The sequence below is a fragment of the Megascapheus bottae genome, chromosome 17 (genome assembly GCF_031878675.1).
Source record: "Megascapheus bottae isolate mThoBot1 chromosome 17, mThoBot2.hap1, whole genome shotgun sequence".
Classification (NCBI taxonomy): Eukaryota; Metazoa; Chordata; class Mammalia; order Rodentia; family Geomyidae; genus Megascapheus; species Megascapheus bottae.
This window is the reverse complement of record NC_143525.1, coordinates 15,736,111-15,758,607: the sequence shown is the minus strand read 5'-3', so window position 1 is coordinate 15,758,607 and position 22,497 is coordinate 15,736,111. Positions and strand designations below refer to the sequence as shown.

General features: G+C 47.4%; 1 protein-coding gene across 3 annotated transcripts in view; it reads right to left on the bottom strand.

The window, feature by feature from the left end:
- Positions 1-5,177: 5,177 nt before the first annotated feature.
- Pecam1 (platelet and endothelial cell adhesion molecule 1) overlaps positions 5,178-22,497 on the bottom strand; it is a 39,215-nt gene continuing 21,895 nt past the window's right edge. The window contains exons 12-14 of one of the 3 annotated variants that reach the window (XM_090349931.1): positions 22,226-22,279; positions 20,259-20,321; positions 5,178-6,383 (exon numbers count right to left, since the gene is read on the bottom strand). In XM_090349931.1, coding sequence (XP_090206057.1) covers positions 6,364-6,383; positions 20,259-20,321; positions 22,226-22,279 — 137 coding nt within the window. In that variant the 3' untranslated portion in view covers positions 5,178-6,363. Of the gene's footprint in view, positions 6,384-14,275; positions 14,454-20,258; positions 20,322-22,225; positions 22,280-22,497 lie in introns of those variants that run through there. The other 2 variants (XM_090349932.1, XM_090349930.1) reach the window with 2 other exon arrangements.

Genomic DNA, 22,497 nt, shown 5'->3' with positions numbered 1-22,497 from the left:
CGATTTCCTCATGCACTAAATTCTGGCCCCAATAACCCAGACCCTGAGGAAGGAGTGTTGGTGTACCAGAAACGAATGGAACAGTTGCTGGCACTAAATACAATCCTCCTGTGCCAAGAAGTTCCAGGAAAACTAGTACATCCAGACCAGGAGGAAGTAAAGCAGCGACTAGGGACTTTTTTCTAATGAATTCAATAAATACTTGGAAAAATAACCCATCAAAGGTCAACTCTATGTAGAAAACATTGTAGCATTATTAGAGGCTCCCCCCACCCACCTTTCTCAAGATAGAGGAAAATAGAAAACATTCCATGTGTTGGCTTTCAAAACAAATCATTGGGAATACACAGCTCAGAAATGAATATAGACGCTTCAGTTCCGTTCTGCCCAGGAAATGGGAGTGAGAGGGGAAAGATGAGGTAGAGGAGATGAAGGAAGGGAAACAAGGAAGCAGAGGAAGAATGAATGACAAAGCGAGGGAGGACTTTGAGGATGACCACAATGAGATTGCAGAGATACAGAGACAGAAAGCACGAGAGAACAAAGCACAGTGAGGGAATGCCAGGCTGAGCATGCTGAAGAGCTGAGGAAATGTGTCTTATTCTGGGGTAGACTGGCTGCTTTGCACTATTTTCATGAGCATCTTAGACATAGAGAAAATCAACGCTGCACTGTAAGCTCATCTTGCCCGTCCTTTTGGGGACTATGTTGAAATAGGGTCCCCTTTAAACCCATGTCCACTTGGGAGCTCAGAAGGAAAACTTATTTTGAAATAGGGTCTTTGCAGATGTATTTAGTGAGGACGAGGTCATACTGGATTAGAGTGGGACCTACATTCAATGACTAGTGACCTTGTAAGATGGACAGATAGGCCGGGTGTGGTAGCTCACCCCTGTAATCCTAGCTACTCAGGAAGCTGAGATCTGAGGATCCAGGTTCAAAGCCAGCCCGGACACAAAAGGACCTGAGACTCTTATCTATAATTAACCTGTAGAAAACAGGTAGGGTAGGAAGGTAGCCTCGAGCTGAAGAGCTCAGGGACAGAGCCCAGGCTGAGTTCACACAGAAGAGTGCTGTATGATCACAGAGACAAAGGTTGGAGTGGTGCCAATGTAAGAACATGAAGGACAGTCAGCAACCATCAGAAGCAAGAAGAGAAAATCTTCTCCAGTGCCTTTATGGGGCACATAGCATTGCAGACTTCCAGTGTCCAGAACCATGTGTGCCTACATACCTCTTGTTTTGAATTACCCACTTTGTGACAATTGATTATGGAAACTTCAGGGGTGAGAGATATCTGCTTTTGCAGGAGAGAAATAGCTAGGGTAACAGGTGTGAGCCACTGGTGCCTGGCTGATTTTCTTTTCCTTTTTTGTTGTTGTTTTGATGCAGGAGCTTGAACTCAGGACCTTGCACTCTTCTTTGGCTGTTTTACTCAAGCCTGGTATTCTACCACTTGAGCCATACCTCCACTTGTGTTGGGTGGTTAATTGGAGATAAGTGTCTGACTTTTCTGCTCAGCCTCCTGAGTAGCTAGGAGAATTACAGACATAAGCCACCAGTGCCTGGCTATCTCCAAGCCTTTGGTTCAACCCTACAGCCACTTAGATATGGTTTGTTGTTGTTCAAAGTATGTGTTAGGAATTCCTCCCAGGTACCTCTGTGTGTGTTGTTCTTTTTTTTTTTTTTTTGCCATTCCTGAGCCTTGAACTCAGGGCCTGAGCACTGTCCTTGGGCTTTCTCAAGACTAGAGTTCTACCACTGAGTCACAGCACCATTTCTGGCTTTTTTCTATGTATGTGGTACTGAGGACTGGAACCCGGGTCTTCATGCATGCCAGGCAAGCACTTTACCACTAGGCCAAACTCCCGGCTCCTGCTGTTCATTTTCTACCACAACTCTTGTCATGGGGCTGTAATTCTCTATTTGTCTGTATCTCTGCTGGATACAGAGAAGAGAAGGAGCCACTCGAGTCCTCTGACCATCCTCCCCAACACCCAACATGTGTGAGAATGTGCAGTGGACTGAGCACAAGCTTGCGGAACATGCAAAGGAATTCAGCTTCCTCAGCCTGCTACTTCAGCCGCCACTGCTACTTCTGACTTGCTGGTTCTTGGTTGTAGGAGACTGTCTTATGCATGCAGGACATTCGCTGACCATCTCTGGCCAGTATGTGCCAGTAGCACATTCACCTAGTCGTGACAAGCAAAAACGTCTTCAAACAACCAATGTCTTCAGTCAACAGAAGACCAAATTGCCCTGGCTGAAAACCACTGCTTTAACTGATGAATGTGGATGTTGGAACCGCAGGGCTCTTTAGGTCTGGGTCAGGGAGAGTTCCATTGATCGGTGAATGTTGACAGGTGACCAGTATACATTCATGAAATGGAAGGCCGATCGCTGTGGCTCCTCTGAAGGGAATAAAAATTGTACTACATGTCTGCAACTGTTTAAGGCCTTCAAGTACTAATTATACCACCGGAACACAAGAGGAAGCTAGCATTAGGGAATTTCTCTGGCAAAAACTTGCATTCCCTGGGAGGGGCGGGGTGGGGGCGGTGGTGGTGGAGAGGACTTAGGTTCAGTCACTGTTTCTTTTTTTTCTTTTCCCAGTCCTGGGGTTTGAACTCAGGGCCTGGGCACTGTCCTTGAGCTTTCTCAAGGCTAGCACTCTACCACTTGAGCCACAGCACCACTTTCAGTCCTTGAGTGGTTAATTGGACATGAGTCTCATGAGGACTTTTCTGCCCTTGATCCTCAGATCTCGGCCTCTTTTTTTAATAATCTTTTTTCTTTTTTCTTGTAACGTATAGAGGGATTACAGTTACATTTGCCAGATAGTAGGTGCGTGACTTCTCATACATTGCTACCTCTTCTCAAGTTCTTGTCTCAGCCTCTTGAGTAGCTAGGATTATAGGCATGAGTCACTGGCACCCAGCTGACATTCAGCTCTTCTAGCTGCTGAGCAAGGCCTCAGGCCTTGGAGTTCAAGACTTACTTCACTATTAAATGAACTAAAGAAGGTCCCTGTATGTGTGATTTCCTGCTAGAAATACGGGGTGGAGGTGGACTTGATTGTGTATGCTCCAATAAGGCTCCAAGATGGCACTGGCAACGGGGGCTTTGCAGTTTCCATGGCAACAGCTTCTCTCTATGGCAAATGGGGACTGAGGAGTGGATGTACTCCTCAGATCACTGCCACAGCAGACTTGAAGGTCACTAGAGGTCATCTAACGATCATCTCAACCTTTCCGTTTCAACCTGGGTCTGTGGCCATATGCCTTGGAAATGTGTGAGATTATTGTGATACAACTCTGTGTGTGTGCTGGGATCAGACAGAAAGGAAACCTCCTGGCTTTCATCTCCCTCTCTCCATACCTTCCTCTCTTCTCTCTTTCGCTTCTCTTCCCCTTCTTTCTCCCCTTTCTCTCTCTCTCCCTTCCCCCCCCCCCTCTCTCTCTCTCTCTTTGTCGGTCGGTCGTAGGGCTTGAACTCTGGGCCTGGGTGCTGTCCCTGAGCTCTTCAGCTCAAGGCTTCCACCCTACCCCTTGAGCCATAGCACACCTCCAGTTTTCTAGTGGGTTAATTGGAGATAAGAGTCTCAAGGATTTTAGTGCCTGGGCTGGCTTTGAGCCAGGATCCTCAGATCTCAGCTTCCTGAGTAGCTAGGATTACAGGCATGAGCCACTGCACCCAGCTTTTCTTTTGCTCTTTCTTTCTTTCCTTCTTTCTTTCTTTCCTTCTTTCTTTCTTCCTTCCTTCCTTCCTTCCTTCCTTCCTTCCTTCCTCCCTTCCTTTCTTTCTTTCTTTCGTCTTCCTTCCTTCCTTCCTTCTCTCTCTTTTTCTCTTTCTCTCTCACGCACATTTTCTCTCCACTTTTGGGACTGAATTCAGGGCGTAGGTCCTTTTGCTCTTTCAGTTTGTTTTTCATTTATTTTTTATTGTTTATTTTTATTTTTATTTATTTATTTTTACCAGTTTTGGCTTGAGCTCAGGGCCTGAGCACTGTCCTTAGACTTACTCAAGGCTAGAGCTCTACCACTTGAGCCTCAGCACCACTTCTGGCATTTTTTTTTTCCTATGTATGTGGGTACTGAGGAATCGAAACCGGGTCTTCGTGCATTCTAGGCAAGCACTCTACCACTAGGCCAAACTCCCAGGCCTCAGTTTGTTTTTTGAACAGAGTCTTGAGTAAACTTTTCCTGGCTGGCCTTGAGCCTCCATCCTCTACCTGTTCCTGCCAAGTAGCCAGGACTACAGGAGGGTACCGTCAACTCCCGGGGGCTTTCACTACATTTTTAGGAGCCTCAGACAAGGACTGGCAGTCCAGTCTCCTCTTTCAAGAGATGAGAAAACTGGAAGCACAGAGGTTAAGAGACTCCTTCTGGTTTCTGAAGTTGGAATGTGTCAGAAGTCGAATGAACATCCCCTCTCTCCCTCCCTCCCTCCCTCCCTCCCTCCCTCCTTTCTTCCTCTCTCTCTCTCTCATCTCTCTCTCTCTCTCTCTCTCTCTCTCTCTCTCTCTCTCCCTCTCCCTCTCCCTCTCCCTCTCCCTCTCTCCCTCTCCCTCTCCCTCTCCTCTCTCTCTCTCTCTCTCTCTCTCTCTCTCTCTCTCTCTCTCTCTCCTCTGTGTCCAGTGGGGTAAGAGTAGGATGAAGGCTGAGCCTGTAGGGAGCAAGGTCCAATGTCACTAAAGAGGATCCATTTGGCATTTGGTGGGGGGCGGGGGCGTGGAGGCAAGGGAAAGGGTTCCCTGCAACTGGGGTTGCAAAATAAATATAATGGTCTCTACATTTGGGACATTTAGTTTATTTTAAACTTACATGAGACCTAACCCTAAGAACTTACATTGTTCATGTGAACCCTAAATTGAACTGGAAATTTTGGATGTATTAGATTAGACTAATTAATTAGATCTTGTAAAAAAAAATAGACAAACCCTTACTGGGAACCCCAAAATACCAGCCAATGGATATTAATGACTTGGTGTGTGAGTCTCAGCTCAGCCCTCTGGTCCCTGACTTCAATAGGTCCCTGGGCCCTCAGTGTGAGCAAGGCTCAGCCTGCTGCTCAGACTGATTTGGTTCTTCTGGCTAGATTCCTGTGGAGCCTTTGGGGGTATGTGTATTCTTATTGTGTGTCACCTCTCTCTCATAAGATGACATTGCACAGATTGATGAAGAGTGAAGATGAAATTTATTACTACAACACCGCCCAGGTTAGCAGCATTGCTAACTCCCCAGCCCAATCTGCCACAGCCCACTTTTTCCCCTCCATATTCAGGATCCCTCAGAAACCTCCTAAGATCTCAGGAGACCATTTCTTTAGCAAGGAATAAATTAAAAAAATTAGCAAGAAAAACACACATTTCATTTCTTTTCCATTAAAAATTATATTTGCCAGAAGATAGCCAGTTCTTAACTTTCGGCTTTCAGAATGGGAGAATACAAGAAAAGGTACAGAAAACAGGTGCTGGGGGCTCACACCTGTAATGCTAGTTGCTTAGACGGCTGAGATCTGAGGATCAAGATTTTAAGTCAATCTAGGCAGAAAAATCCAAGAGTTCCTTATCTCCAGTTAACTAGCAAAAAGCCAGAAGTAGAGCTGGTGTCTCAAGTGGTAGAGTGCCAGTTTTGAGCAAAGAAGCTAAACAAGAATATGAGGCCCCTGAGTTCCAGCCCCACTACTGGCACCAAAAGAAGGAGGAGGAGACAGGGGGAGAAAGAAAGAAAAAAGAAAGAAAAAACAAGGAGTCTTGTCTCTTAATTGGCATTTTCAAAGGCGCGATTTCTGTTTTCCTATCTGTAGTGGGTGAGGTCAGAGGGTCCTGTGGTAAAGTTGTCTGGTCAGCTCTGTGCATTTTCAAAGAAACAAGATGCTGTCCAGCACTCCAGGCCTTTAAAAAGCCAAAAGGAAAGAAAGAAAGATACAAACAAACAAACTAGCCCCAAGACCAGGCCACTCATCAGAGTGATCAATGAGAAAACAAAACCACTTTCTGTATAGAACACATGGAACACTTCTTGGTCTCAGTCCAAGACAAAAATATTCAAGTTTCAAAATATCTCAGTGGCCTGAATACCCAGAACCTCCTCCTGCAATTCCACATTGCAAAACTCTTCCAACTTGGAAGGAAGGCCACACGAGGCAATTTCATAGCCTCCTCTGTAGCTCTTTATACCTGACCTGAACATGGCAGGATGGAGTCAAGGATTGGCGGCTTGGCCTGAGAAATTGCTATGTTTGGTGGGAGCAGGGCAGGGCCCATAAATAAGTGCATGGAGCTCTTGGTATGCAGGAAGCATCTGTTCTTCTTGGGACGTGTATAGGGATGTGCATCCGCCTTCGACATCCTAAATTCCATCAAGGGAGCCTTCCGTCCTCTGTAGTGACAAAGACAACACAAGCTGTGGTCACACGCTCAGGACTGAAGATTGTCCCTCTAGAGAAATATGCAAAATGGCAGGCAGGGCTTCCTGAAGGAAGTATACAACTATACAGGCATCCCAAGGACCCCCACATCAATGCTGCATACTGGTCAACTCCATTAGGTTGCACCCAGAAAGGTACTCCTTATCCCCCCAACCTGGCAAGATGGCCCCCAATACCCAGTACTGCATTCACCCATGGGGGAGAAGAGAACGGAGCCACTAGTTAGAACTAACTTGGCTTTCAGCTCCAGCTCTATCTCTACCTATGATGAGACATATTTACTTTTTTTTTTTTTGCCAGTTGTGTGGCTTGAACTCAGGGCCTGAGCACTGTCCTTGGACTTTTCTCAAGGCTAAAGCTCTACCACTTGAGCCACAGCACCACTTCTGCCTTTTTTCTATGTATATGGTACCAAGGACTCAAACCCAGGTCTTCGTGCATTCTAGGCAAGCACTCTATCACTAGGCCAAACTCCCTGCCTTAATTTTTTTTTTTGCCAGTCCTGGGCTTGAGCTCTGGGCCTGAGCACTATCCTTGGACTTTCTCAAGGCTAGAGCTCTACCACTTGAGCCTCAGCACCACTTCCAGCTTTTTTCTATGTATGTGGTACTGAGGAATTGAACTCAGGTCTTCATGCATGCTAGGAGTCACCACGAGGCCAAACTCCTGGCCCCAACTAATTTTTTTTTTTTTAATGACTGGCCAGATATGGATCTCACATGTATAATTCTACCTACTCAGGAGACTGAGATCTGATTATCATAGTTCAAAGCCAACTTGGGCAGACAGATCTGAGACACATTTTGTTTTGGGGGGGTCTTGAGGCTTAAACTCTGGGCCTAGGCCCTGTCCCTGAGCTCTTCAGGCCAAGTCTACCTCCCTACGCCTCCAGCCACAGCCCTACATCCCGTTTTCTAGTGATTAACTGGAGATAAGAGTCTCATAGACTTTAGTGCTTGAGATGGCTTTGAACCATGATCCTCAGATCTCAACCTCCTCAGTATCTAGGATTACAGACATGAGCTAACAAGCCCAGCTAAGACTTTTTTTCTCCCAGTCTTTGGGTTTGAACTTGGGACCTGGTGTCTGTCCCTGAACTTTTGCTCAAGTCTACTGCCCTACTACTGAGCTACAGCTCCACTTCTGCCTTTTTTGGTAACTTATTAAAGATAAGAGTCTTTTTAGTCAAACTGTTATCCTCAGCTGGGTGCAGGCACCTCCTGCCTGTAATACTAGCTGCTCAGGAGGCTGAGATTTAAGGATCATGGTTTGAAGCCAGCGTAGGCAGGAAAGTCCACGAGACTCTTATTTCCAATGCTCTTAAAAAGCCAGAAGTATCGTTGTGGCTTAAGTCGTAGCGCACTAGCCTTGAACACCAAGAGGCTCATGGACAGTGTCCGGGCCCTGAGTTCCAAGAAAAGAGGAAAAATACCCAAAAGATCCACATGTCTTTTTTTAATTTTGTTTTATTTTTTTGTGGGTCATGGGGCTTGAACTTGGGGCCTGGGCGCTGTCCCTAAGCTCTTTAGTTCAAGGCTATGGCCCTACCCCTGCCCCTGGGCATTGTCCCTAAGTTCTTCAGCTCAAGGTTACCACCCTGCCCCTTGAGTTACAGCCCTACTTCCCCTTTTCTAGTGATTCATTGGCAATAGGCAATAGGAGTCTCACAGTCTTTTGTGCTGGGGCTGGCTTGAGCTGTAACCCTCAGATCCCAGCCTCCAGAGTAGCTAGAATTACAGGCGTGAACCACGGCGCCCTGAGTTCCTGAGCCCCTGAGCATTTTCTAGTCTACTGATAAACAGTACTTCCAGAGGTATGAAGTAGAAGAGCTTTAACAAAGCCTCCAAATCATTCAGAAGCAGTGAGAGGACTCTGGGAAAGCAGTGAGGGATCACAGAAGCCACTCTGGAAAACTCAAAGATTGGGCTTTGCTAGGAAGAAAGAACATTGCAGAACCCAAGAGCAAGGCATGCTGGGAGAAGAACAGGAAGCACCTGAATTCAATAATCTGGAGCCACTGAGGGCACAGGACACTTTGTTACACTTGAAATTTGGAAAAGCAGGAATGAGAGAAGACATAGGGATTGTTTGGAGTTTGGGGAACTGTGTTCGGGCTGCCTGGCTTCCTGGGGGTAAGCTGAGATTGTGTCACCATTTTGTTCTGGCCCTGTGCCTTTTGAGACAGGATGCAGAGCAGAGAAAGCACAGCTAGAACCCCAAGGCTCTGGCTCCTCCCTTTCCAGGAGAGACTTGGGCAAACAGGCCAACAAAGCTATGTGGCTCCTGAGGCCTGGAGGCCTGCCAGTGCCGCTGCTCCATTCCCGTCATTTCCTCCAACTCTCCTTCCAGAGGGAACGAGGCATGACCCAGGGCCAGTCTTTCTGCAGATTTCAGAACACGGCCCTCCCAGACCTTCCCACTCTCCCTGTATCTGGGGGTAGCAGACAGGATTCAGGCATTGCTACAGGACCAATGCCACAGACAGGAAGGGTTAGGCTGCTGGCCACAGGGCCTCAGGGATTTCAAGGTAAAGGTTAACACGCTCACAATGGAGGACTGAGCTTGCTGATCTCAAATCAGAAGTCAACTGTCATCTATCCAAGCTCAGCCATAGAATTGCCCAGTTTCTGGTCAGAACATAGTCCAAACCCTCTCCAAGGCCATTTTGATTCCCATGCCCTCTGGGACCACCAGTTCCTATTGCTAGAAAGTTTCTCCTCTGAGCATTCCCAAGAAACCAAAACTGTGTCCGGTGTATTTATTTATGTGTGGCAACAACTAGATGAGGGGTTTTCATCCACCCAGTGCATAGACGAGGAAATAGATGTCTTGAGAGGGTAAATTTAAGTTGTGTTTTCATAGTGTATACTGTGTGTCAACCGCTCCTTCTATTCCAACTAGGTTTTTATATGGTAGTTTATGACTGGCAAAGTTTCGCCTCTAATCCTTAAAATCTTAATGGGTAACTGTTATTGTTGTTGCTATCATCATCATCACCATTGACATCACTACCACCACCACCATCACCACCGCCCTCACCATCACCACTGTTATCAGCATAACTAGCATCGTCACATCATCATTATCAGCACTCCTACCATCACCATAGCCATTGCCCATCATCATCACCCTCATCACCACCAAGACCACTACCATTATCACCATCACCACAGTCACCCTCACTACCTCTATCATCGTCACCACTATTATCACCACTACTATCATAACATCGCCACCATCATTATCATCATCACCCCATCATCACCATTATTATCACTGCCACCACCACCACCATCGCCTTTATCATCAGCAGCTCCATTTATATACGGGCAAACGTAGGCTTGGAGAAAGGCAAGGCCTAGGCTTGGGAAAATCAGGGCCACCCCAAAGATGTGGAACTTACTCCCCCATCTCCTGAACCCCCTCCCCAGCAGATTCCATTGTAGTGGCTGCAATGGAAGGGGCGGGACTGTAACTGGCCATTGATTCCTCCTCCTCCTCCTCCTCCTCCTCCTCCTCCTCCTCCTCCTCCTCCTCCTCTTCATCCTCCTCCATGTCTCTCTACCCCTAAGAAGACAGGTTTTCTCCAAGAGCTGGACCCTTTAGGCCCAGATTCCCCACTCTGGTCTAAGTTCAGGGTGTTCTCTTTCACGTTATCTGTCTGTGCTGGCCACAAGCACAATTTATAAACAAGGCAAAAATGGCAGAGGAAAAATGAAGTCAGAATGTGCCATTGAAGCAAGTCAAACAATACGAAATTAGAGTTGGCGAAGTGGCTGTCTCATTGTTAAGATATTTCCTCCAATATGTTTTCAGAAGCAACCGCTGTTAAACAAGAGGAGAACGATTGCCAGGTTTGATTTCAGGAAGGAAATCCCTTCCCATTTCCCTGCTGGGCAATTCAATTAATTTTCTCTTGACTTGCATGGCTGATGATTAGGGCAAACTCTACCTGCTTCTTCAAGAAAAAAAAATCTATTTGTGTTAAGGATTCAAAATTCCTTCCCTAACAGCTAAGAACCCCGAGCTCCCACAAACAATTTTCTTATGGGGCGGGGGAGTGGGCAGGATCGACCTGGATGTGTTCTGAGGAACATGTGAGAAGCAGACTTTTGTACCCTTGGGCCAAAATCTGAGCAGAGGGAAAGTTCTGGAGCTCTGGAGCTCAGAATCTTTGTTCAAAGAGCCCTGTTGGATGGGAGACAAAGTAAGCTAGTTCTGGGGAGTGTTAATGCCTGCCTTGACACAGCCACACTTATCCAAGTGAGAAATCCACATTTATACCACAGCAGGGTCCTCACACTGCCCATGGGACATTCTCTTTCCACTCTCTCAAGGCCATTATTGGGATAAAAACTTCACTTTTTTTAGGGGGGAGGTCAGTCGTGGGGCTTGAACTCAGGGTCTAGGCGCTGTTCCTGAGCTCTTCAGTTCAGGGCTAGTGCTCTACCACTTTGAGCCTGGTGGTTAATTGGAGATAAGAGTCTCATGGAATTTTGTGCCCATGCTGGCTTTGAACCTCCATTCTCAGCCTCCTGAGTAGCTAGGATTACAGGGGTAAGCCACCAGCATATGGCTGCAACTTCACTTCTTATGCTGGACAGAATACTGTCCAGGAAGCCTGGAGATCTGGGCTTTAACATCTGGCTGTGGGTGGCCCTGGGCAAATCATCAACCTACCAACCCAGGCCTCAGTTTCCTCATCTGGAAATTTGGCTCCCTATCCTTTCCATGCAACAATCTCTGATTTCAGAAGTCCAGGGGAAGGGGATAGCCTAGAAAAAGTCATTCATTTAATTCTCCTTTTCCTTAAATGGATAGCTTTCTCCCTTAAAAAGAATGCCTGCGCCTTCCTGTCTGTCAAAAGCATAAAGGGCTCTGTTTTATAAGAATTCAGACTTGAGAAAAACAAAGGAAGCCAGGGGCCCACTGGAAAGGCTAATAGAAGTCTCCCTTGAAAATTCTTCCCAGACCTTAAAGAAGCAAAAGCCTCATTTCTGAAAACCAGAGCTGCCCTGTTAACTCCTGCACTGCTGGGTCCTGCTCATAGAAAGCCCCGGTGGGAAAGGAGACAGAGCTAAGAGGCTAGTGTGGATCACAGACTCTACTTACACTGGATTCCTCCCCTCCTCCCCCATATCCTTCTCCTCCTTTGTGGATTTTGGTTTAGTTTGGCTGCAGTTCAGACTGGACCTCAAACTCAAACTCCTGACTCTCCTGCCTCCACCTCCCAGAATGCTGCGATTACAGGCAGGCACCACCGTGCTCTGAAACTCCATATCTCTCTCATTATAAGAGCAACGAGTACCCTACATTCCCTATCCTCTGAGTCCTCCAGGGCCCTTCATTATGTGCAGACTGTAATGACGCAGATACTGGGAGCGCATGGTTGGAGCTGGTTCTCAACAGGCTAAATTAGTATGGGATAAGAGAGGATTAGTGGGAGACAGGGAATATATTAATACCCCACAGAGCACTTTGAAAACTCATGCATATAAAATGTGTACTTACGGAATATCTGTTTTCTGTGAAATCTGCAAAACAAAAATAACGCAGCTGTGAACCATGTGAATGGCCCAGGGCTGCTTCTACACCAGCAGGTTCAGGGAAGAGGGAAGGGACAATGACACATAAGGGGTCCCAGATGCTATGACTTAGCACTTTACCCACGAACAGGTTACTGGGGACCCTATAATAGCCTTTAGTGCTACACATGGAACTTTACCCACGAACAGGTTACTGGGGACCCTATAATAGCCTTTAGTGCTACACATGGAAACCCTCTAACATGTCATTTGACATTTTAAACAGCTTATGTCTTGTGGTGGCAGGAGGTTTGCTAGAGGGGCGCTCTGCCATTTGAGCCAAACCCTAGCCTGCTTTTGCTTTTATTTTTCCAAGAGTATCTTGTATTTATGCTCAGGGCCAACCCAGATTGCCATCCTCCTATTTCTATTTCTTGCCATTGCTGCGAGAGCAAATATGTGTCACTGTATCCTGCTTTTTATTTGGCTGTGATGGAATCTTTGGTTGAGTCGGGACTTTTTGCCTAGGCTGGCCTTGAACTGTGATTTTTCCCAATCTCTACCTCCCAATTAACTTCAAATGATAAGCCTGAGTCACCATCCCTAGTAAATTTTAAGACTTTTGTTGTTGTTGTTGCTTTGCCTGGGGCTTGAACTCAGGGCCTGAGCACTGTTCTTAGGCTTTCTCAAGGCTAGAACTCTACCACTTGAGCCACAGTACTACTTCTGGCCTTTTCTATGTATATGGTACTAACCCAGGTCTTCGTGCATGCTAGGCAAGCACTCTTACCACTAGGCCAAACTCCTGGCCTTTAAGCAGTTAAAAAAAAAATAATAGCCCATGCTTTTAAGGATAAAATTGCAAACAACAAAGTAGAAGGTGTCAAAAAAAATGACTTCTGGTCCCATCTTCCAAACCCTGTTAATATTATCATCATCATTATTATTATTATTATTTTATCAGTCATGGGACTTGAACTCTGGGCCTAGGTGCTGTCCCTGAGCTGTTCAGCTCAAGGCTACACTACCCCTTGAGCCACAGTGCCACTTTCAGTTTTCTGGTGATTAATTGGAGATAACAGTCTCACAGATTTTTTAGTGCTCAGGCTGGCTTTGAACCTTGGTCCTTATATCTCAGCCTCCTGAGTGGTTAGGATTATAGGCATGAGCCACCATGCCTGGCCTAACATATTATTTTATTTTCTATGTCCTAGCTTTCTCATGTGATATGAGAAAGGGTGTGCAAGTAGCAGACTCATATAACCTTGGCCATGATCCAGAGATAGACACTGAATGCTTGAGTTGGCACAGACCCCACCTGCCCATCCCTAACCACTAGCCCCTAACCACAGAGGGCCGCTGAGGTGCTTGGCCTTCACTCTGTGATAAAACATTCCAAGGGTGTTTCATCAAGAATCAATGAAGCCAGGTGCCAATGGCTCATGCCTGTCATCCTAGCTACTCAGGAGGCTGAGATCTGAGGATCGCAGTTCAAAGCCAGGCAGGAAAGTCTGTGAGTCTGTCACCTATAGCTTGAGCAGGAAAATCCATGAAACTTTTTTTTCTGCCAGTCCTGGGCTTGAGCTCAGGGCCTGAACAGTATCCTTGGACTTTCTCAAGGCTAGAGCTCTACCACTTGAGCCTCAGCACCACTTCTGGCCTTTTCTATGTATGTGGTACTAATCCAGGTTTTTGTGCATGCTAGGCAAGTACTCTACTACTAAGCCAAACTCCCGGCCAAGTCCATGAAACTTTTATCTTCAATTAACCAGCAAAAAGCCAAAAGTAGAGCTATGACTTAAGTGATAGAACACTAGTTTTTGAGAGAACAAAGCTAAGCAAGAGCATGAGGCTCTGAGTTCGAATACCAGTACCAGCCTACACACAGAAAAGGAAATTGATTCAGATGATCATTGTTATATATATATGTATAAATATACATATAAATGTATATACATATAAAGCAACCTTTAAAAATATAGAAACAAAAGCTAAGCTAAGCCTAAAGCTAATATTGCAAATCCAAACCCAGATACCTTCTTCACAGCCAGTGAGCTACTACAGGGAGTCTCCTGCCTCCCCAGTGACCCCCAAAGTCTCTCCAGGACCCTGCCTGGGGGCTGACCATTGGAAGCTGGTCTGCCCATGCCATTTGGCCCATCTGAGGAGTGGCTTTCCTCTCTCTCACTCGGGGCAGGGGAAAAGGGCCTAAGAGCCAGAGCTAAGCCCTATGAGCCACTTCCCAAAATAGACAGTGCTGGAAGACAGCATGGCCTAGAGAAGGGAGCACCAATTCCAGGCCCTGCTCTGTATCCAGCTGCTTCCTGATCTCTCCAGCACCCTCCTCACCAGATCAAATCTTGAGAACCATGGGACACCAGTGAATTCTAAGGGACACCCTCCACCTCCCAGCTGGAGAACCAGGGGCCCCTCACTCACTAGGGTCGACTTTCCGGATCTCACTGTACACCGTCTCTGTGCCCTTCTTTCCCAGAGCTGGAAAAGGGACCAGGCATAGATCAGAAGCCACCAAGCCACAGGGCAACCCACTGCTGAACCCACCACCCACCTCAACAACATCCCATTTGCTACTGGAGACCTTGCCATTCCCCCACTTCAAAAGATCTCAGCCTGCAGTGTGCTGGTGGCTGCCAGCCTGCAATCCTAGCTACTTAAGGAGGCAGATATCTGAGGATCGCTGTTCAAAGCCAGCCCAGCAAGAAAGTCCATGACACTCTTATCACCAACTAACCACTGGAAAACCAAAAGTAGCACTGTGGCTCAAGGTGGTACAGCACTTGTTTTAAGCAAAAAACCTTAGGACCAGCACCCCGGCCCTGAGTTCAAGCCACATAACTAATCAAAGAAAGAAAGAAAAAAGATCTCAGCCTAACCAACTGCTCATACATCAGAATCAGGAGGTCCTCAGGCCACTGAGAGGCAGCTCTGGACCCTGAGAAACTGATGAAGGGGCTCTACACTGGTCTGCAGCAACCAGCTCAGTGACCCTCATCCAGAATTGGATCCCAGGGCTGGAGCCTGGCATCATCAGGACTGTAAGGAGTGGTAGGGATTGGGACTACGTGCAGTTGAGGATGGCTGGACTCACTGTGTTCAGTGCTAAGCCCAGGGCTCTGGTTACACTGGACAGGAGCTAGCCCAGATATTAATTTACAGATCTCTCCAGGGAATGCCCATAGGTTGCTGGTATTAGAATTCTATGGGTTGAGCCCTTTCAGAAGAGCAGACAAGAAGACAGACCCAGGGCATAAATTATACCCAGAGTCCATTCAAGGGCTTGGGAAACAAATAACAGCCCCTACTTTCCTGCTTATTTCACACTGAGGTAACATGCACAGGATGTATATGCATACACATGCTGTGTACATCCTCGTGTAGCTTGTACACATACAATACACACACACCACGTGTAAATACTTGTACATGCATGCACACTCACAAACCCTGAGGAAACAGGATGAACCGTGGCTACTTCCTGTTTCCTTTCACCTGCAGAAGAGACTGGGGAGCTTCCCTGTGAAGGAACCTGACAGGTGAAGGACAATGCCTTCCTCTTACAGATGGCAAAGGGGCCCCAGGCAGGGCCTCATGCTTCTTCATCTCATAGCCAGTGCCACTTGGCATTTCTCCCCTGGTGGCAGTTGGATGGACAGACCATAGCCACTAAGTGTCCTGAGATCGCCACTCCTCAACACACCCTGGGCCGTGCCTGCTCTTCCTGGCTCTGCCTGTCCCACAGTGACACTGTCCTTTCTATGTGCCGCACACATCCAAGGCCCTGGATATGCCCTGTAGTCATGTGTGCCCATCCTACACTCAGCCCTTGACCACTCTGAGGACAGCCCTGGGGTGTCACAGCATTTGGGGGACATTTATCTACCCACAAATTGATTGCATTTGGTTTGAACACTGTGCTCCCTGCTGGACACTGAGCCCCCAGAGTAATGATGAGGTAGTTCAAAGCCAGCTTGGACAGAAAAGTCCATTATCTCCAATTAGCCATCAAAAAGCTGGAAGTGGTGCTGGGAGTTTGGCCTAGTGGTAGAGTGCTTGCCTAGCATGCACGAAGACCCAGGTTCGATTCCTTGGTACCACATACATAGAAAAAAGCCAGAAGTGGTGCTGAGGCTCAAGTGGTAGAGCTCTGGCCTTGAGAAAGCCCAAGGACAGTGCTCAGACTCTGAGTTCAAGTCCCATGACTGACAACAAAAAAAGAATAAGGAGAAGGAGGAGGAGGAGGAGGAGGAGAGGAGGAGGAGGAGGAGGAGGAGGAGGAGGAGAAAAGAAAGCCTGGCCAAGGGAGGGGAGGGGGCAGCTCATACCTGCAAGGAAAAACTTGAGGCATGTGGGGGCAAAGAGGTCTGCTGAAAGAATTATCGTAACTCCTCAGGTCAAAGGCTGGAACTTAGTAGATTGACTATGGTACCAGATCCTCCACTGCCAAGGTTTAAGAGAGACAGCACATAGGCCTACATAGCGTTCTCCTACCCAGTTCTGGGACATAAGAGGGAGTTTATGGATTCCCTAGTCTACTGAGAGATCCTCTGCACCCCCAAGGAACCCCCCAGTTCAGTGTCGGGCCTGGGTAGTCACCCATTCACCATGACCCTAAATACTTGCTGTGTGGCCTACACCATGGAAGAAATGGTGGGATCTGGTCCTGAGGGACCAGCAGGTACACAGAAAGTATACAAATGAGCACCAGTGCTGAGACGCATGCTCTGTGCGCTGCTGCTGCCGCCTACAGAGGGAGGGGAGCTCAGAGGGAAGCACTGATGGCTTGTCTGCTGCTCCCCCTTCTCAGTGGAGCTGGGGAAGATGGAAGTGAATAGAAGGAGGCAGGGGAGGGAGGGGAGGTGTGGGGGAAAAGCCTGGGGGGGGGGGTTGCTGAATACCTCGTGAACTCTACTGCCCCCAGATACATGGGGACAGCCAAGAGATGCCTCTGGTCACCTTGGGAGCACTCTATGTTCTGGACCCAATTAGCCATATCCCCTCTCTGTCACCCTGTAAATGCTTCTCAGCATGACATCAGGGGTAGGCAGTTTCTGCTTCTAAGTTACAGGGCTGCCTGACTCTGCTCAGCTCAGCGAGGGGAGGGGGTACTGCTGGTGCCCCCCTTCCATCCCCCACCACATCTGTCTCCTAATGACTAATCCAGGCCAGCAGCTGTTTGTTCCTGCTGTCAGCGTTATTTCCGCATGGGCCTTTATTTTAGCTTCTGTTTTTCTCTGTGTTACTAGAGAAAGAGATGGCATCCACGTCATGGGGTTTTCCCAGCAATCAGTCTTGGAGCAAACAGGCAGCAGACCAGGGATTTAACGAGTTCCTTCCCGCCCCTCTTCCAGCCCCAGTGGCCGTTTGGTCAGCTGCCAGCCCGGGTTAGACCTGGACAGGGTGTAAGGAGCCCCTGCCTGTCCCCTCCTCCACAGGGGGAGGAGATGCAGCTTTGACAACAGGGAACTGGCTTAGCCAAGTCCAGGTCAGGTTTACTCATCACTAGCCTTGAACCCACAAAACCCTTTCCTCTTCTGCCCATTTGTGAGAAAGCAAGGGGCCCCAAAGCGCAACTGCTTCCTTCTTCCCTCTTCAGCTTCCTTAAACCTGAAGCCCTGCAGGGTGTTAGTTGCGTAGGGTTCAGTTAACAGTGTTATGGTGTGTGTGGGGGGGTGGGTATGGGTAGAACTTGGTCCTCTGTGTGGGATGCCCGGGGCAACATGGGCATTTGCTCATCCTGCTGTGCCCAGACCTTCAGTGATGCTGTCTTTCCTGTCCTCTACCATCAAGACGGTGGAGTACGGTATGAAGGAGACAGCAGGGTTTTTCCGTGAAGGCTTGAACTCAGAGACTGAGCTCTATCCTTTAGTTTTTCTCACTTAAAGCTGGTACTCTATCATTTGAGCCACGCCTTCATTTCCAGGGATTTTTTTTTTTGGATGATTAATTGGGGAGAAGAGTCTCCCGGACTTTCCTACCGGAGCTGGCTTTGCATCGTTAGCCTCGTTAGCTAGGCTAACAGGGATGAGCCACTGGTGCCTGACTTCAGTCCTGCCTCTTGTCATTCTGCCCTCTTGTGACCCTTGCCCTTTCCTTTAAACCTGGCATTCTTCCCTTAGGAAGAGGAAAGTTGTTATCCCTGGAGCCATGCCCAGGTTACTCAGGGATGGAAGGGTGTGCCAAGCTTAGGTTGGACCAAAAGGGGCTTGGGGGGAGCCCTCTAAAGTCCCATCCATCTCAAAACTTGCCTCTGGGCGCCAGCCCTCTTTGCTGTCTCATTCTTAGGCATCTCATATTCAACCCAATGGAATCAGATCTCAGCAACCACTCAGTCTCCCGATCTCAGACATCGAAATCATGTGGTTACTTCCAGCAAGAAACATGCAGAAATTCGGCTTGTCCCTGCATTGATCATTGAATTGTCACTGATTTATCTGCACAATACATTAGAATCCATCTCTCACCAGCTCTCAAATAGTCTCTCTGCTTCCATTCTTTCCTCCTTTGATCCTTTTCTTTCTTAAAAGAAGGACTTGAAGACTGCCCCTCTCTGTCTAATGTTTCTCCCTGACCTATTTAGAAGATGGAAAAAAGAAAACCCTGTGTGCTCCACCCCAAACCTCTTCTTCCCCAAACTCCATTCATCTCCTTTCTCTCCTGTCTCTTTGCAGAGATATAAACCTCCATTCCGATTTCCCCTGATAGTCCAGGCTGGCCTCACCTGTGAGACCTCTGTCTCCTAAACACTGAGATGACAGGCATGGCCCCCACATCTAGCTCTACTTCCCAGATCTTATATGAGCCAAGATGAGAACTTCCTCACACTTGCCCTTTCTATTTCCTGGGCTCTCCCCAATCCTCTCTCATGTTGGGAGCCACCTTCTTTGTAGCCATCAGGCTCTAGCTTGAGTGCCAGCTCTCAAAGAGATTTCCTTAAGCCACCCAGAAAAGGTCACTGCATCCAATCAGCTCTTTCCCAGTGCTTACTATATGTCTATCCTTGGCATCCATGCTTTCGCAGCTCTTGAGGCTGTACTTCCATAACAGAAGAATCATGGTATTCATTCTTCATTATATCAATAAGTCATTCACTTTCCACAAAATGAAGAGGAAGGGAACTTCAAGCCTGCCATGTTCCCTGCCCCTCCCGGGCCCAGCTGGGACTTAGAAGTAGGATGCTCTGCAGCTGGGAGAGAATGTGTACCACAGGAGAGAGACCCCGCTGTCAGCCCACAACCTGGGGATCACACAAGGCAGCTCAGCAGGGAAGTTCTGTCAGCAAGAGGATGAGAAAGGATCCCCGAACTCCTCCAAGATCATGGAGCAAGAAAGAGGTGGCTTCGGGTCACCATCACCATGTGATTTGTGACTCCCAGGCCAGCCTGGAAAACGGCCCAGACTTGTCTGGCTGAAGACACAGCCTGGCCAGAGCCTTGGTGGAAAGGGAATTGATGGCAGCAGTCCCAAACTTTCCAGCAGGCCCGAAGACTGGTGTTGCGTGTGCACGTGACAGTGTGTGTGTGTTTAACTTTGAGTTCTCAGGAGTCTCGAGTGAGCTAAGTTGGGGGAGGATTAGGAGATGTGTTTTGTATTTTTAGGCACCCAAAGCAGCTTTGATGGGGTGAGTGTGGTGGTATACACCTGTAATCCCAGCTATGCAGGAGACATAGGTAGGGAGTCTGCTGGTTGTGGGCAAAAATGGGAGACCCAGCTGAAACACACTTAAGCGGAAACAAAAAGAGTTGGGAGAATGGTTCAAGTAGTAGAGAACCTATCTAGTAAGCTCAAAACCCTGAGGTCAATGCCTAGTGTTGCCAAAGATACAACTCAAAAAGCAGCTGAAATGGATGTTTGGTATGGGCTCACTCTGCTTCAGTCTCCCAGTCCTGAAGTGGAGATCTAGATCCCATCCTAGAGAGAACCACACAGACAAACACAAAAGCCCAGGCATCCATTCATTCTCCCGGAGAGGAACCCCATGCTCTCAATGTCTGTCCCCAAATGTTCCTCCATACCTTCAAAGGTGCATTTGATTGACACATAGCATGGCATCCTAACCCTTTCTTCCAGGCCACTAGAAGAAAGCCAGAACATCCGGGAGCAAGACTGCTTTCTTCCAGAGAAACAAAACTGCTCACCTCTGAGTCATGGCCTGGCATTTAGTGAACAGTCAGTGCAAGGTACCCTAATTAATGATTACCACCATGGTACATCATATGCCTTAGGCCTGCTGATAAACCCCTTCCTAGAGCCCTTCTGGCTGGGAGCAGATGAGGCACTTACCATGGTGGGGCTCCACCGGGGACACTTCCACCTCAGTGTACTCCACGTCGGAACTCAGAGGGTCTGTTCAAAGGAACCACAGCAGCCTGCATTTAGACAGCATTGCTTGGGAGTGGGGGTGGGGAACAGATGAGGGGGCCCATGAGAGATTGCCATTGGAATTAATAAAGTATCCTAACTATTGAGGGGTGCATAGGCCTAACTTCATCCTAAGTGGATGAGAAACCTCGGGCTATGAAAGGTAGCATAAGCCCTGAAATGGCCTGGATGGTAGAGTCAGGGTCCTGGGTCCTCTCTCTGATTGCTTGGTGGGTGGAGCCTCTCATCTAGGTCTGATCTTGTACAATGGAAGGACTGGCAACAGTCCATAGACCCAGTAGAGAGACCAGAGAGCAGTTAAAGATGCCAAAGACATCACATCAGGTTTCTTTCTACCCCAACCCCAAAGGGTGCAGGAAAGGAACTCAGGAGGTGAAGGATGGGGGTCACCAGCCTCAAAATACTTGGGGAAGAGGAAGAATTCCAAGTAATGAAATCACTCCAGTCATCACGGAGATATCTAGGAAATTACTTTGGTTTGATGGCCCTTACCCGCCCCAAAATTTCACAGGTCCTTGCCAGTGTCTAAAACAATTGTACAGTTAAAACAATTTTCAACAGTTTTGTCAGAATCCTTTTATGTCTTTAAAAGCTTTAGCAGTCGCACTAGCAGCATAAAGTGGAAAAGAAGTTAAAACAAACAAACAAAAACCAGTTAGCCCAATCTGTCTGAGCTTCAGGCTGAAGCAAGTATCTACTAGCAATGGTCTAAAAAACAACAACAACAACAATAAACAACACTACCTACAAGTGGAGCTATAGCTCAAAGTGCTAAAGTGCTAACCTTGAGCAAAAGAGCTCAGGGACAGAGTTCAGGTTCTGAGTTTAAGCCCTGTGGTTGACAAAAAGAAAAAGAAAATGGCCTTAGCTGGGCACTGGTGGCTCACATCTATAATCAATTCTAGCTACTCAGGAGGCTGGGATCTAAGGATCATAGTTCAAAACAGCCCAGACAGGAAAGTTTGAGGCACTTATCTCCAATTAACTACCAGAAAACTGGAAGTGACACTGTGGCTCAAAATGGTAGAGAGCTAACCTTCAGCAGAAAGCTTAGGGACAGTGCCCAGCCGAGTTCATTCCTCAATAACAACAACAAAAACACAAACTCCCACTAACCAAGGAAGTGTCTGTTCTGAATCAGGAGTCTGCTTTTTTTTTTTTTTTGCCAGTCCTGGGCCTTGAACTCAGGGCCTGAGCACTGTCCTTGGGCTTTCTCAAGGCTAGCGCTCTACCACTGGAGCCACAGCACCATTTCCAGGCTTTTTCTATATATGTGGTACCAAGGAATTGAACCCGGGTCTTCATGCAGGCTAGGCAAGCACTCTTACCACTAGCCCAAACTCCAGGCCCAGGAATCTGCTTTTTAGGCAGAATGCTTTTCCTCCTCGGACTGATGTTCCTTTGGGGGCACTGGGCTTGAACTCAGAGCCTGGATTCTTTCCTTAGCTTGTGTTCCTACCACTTGAACCACCCCACCACTTCTGGTTTTTTGGTGGTTAACTGGAAAAGATAAAAGTCTCACAGATTTTCCTGCCTGGGCTGGCTTTGAAGTTCAAGCCTCAGATTTTAGCCTCTTGAGAAGTTAGGATTAAAGGCGTGAGCCACTGGTCTTCAACTTTTTGTTTGTTTGTTTGTTTTTGGTCATGGGTTTTGAACTCTGGGCCTGGGCACTGTTCCTAAGCTCTTCAGCTCAAGGCTAGTGTTTTACCACTTGAGCCACAGCACCACTTCTGGTTTTCTATGGAGAGAGAAGAGTCTTACAGACTTCAGATTTCAGTGTCGCTAGGATTATAGGCATGAGCCACCAGTGCCTGACTATAAGTTTTTTTTTTATAGAAAATTTTCTAATACAACATATGAGTAATTACCTTTGCTTTCATTTAGTGGTTTCATCACATGGTTCCCAACATCATCATACCCTGCTGGAAAAAGAACAAAGAGGATAAATGACAATGGCAATTCTAGATCTGCCTGTCTGTCTATCTATCTATTTATCATCTATCCATCCATCTTTATTTTATTATTGGGATTTGAACTCAGGGCCTTATGCTTTCTAAGCAGGCACTCTACCATTTGATCCACACCCTCCCCTCCCCTCTCCCATTTTGATTTTTAGTTCATTTTCTAGGTAGGGTTTCAT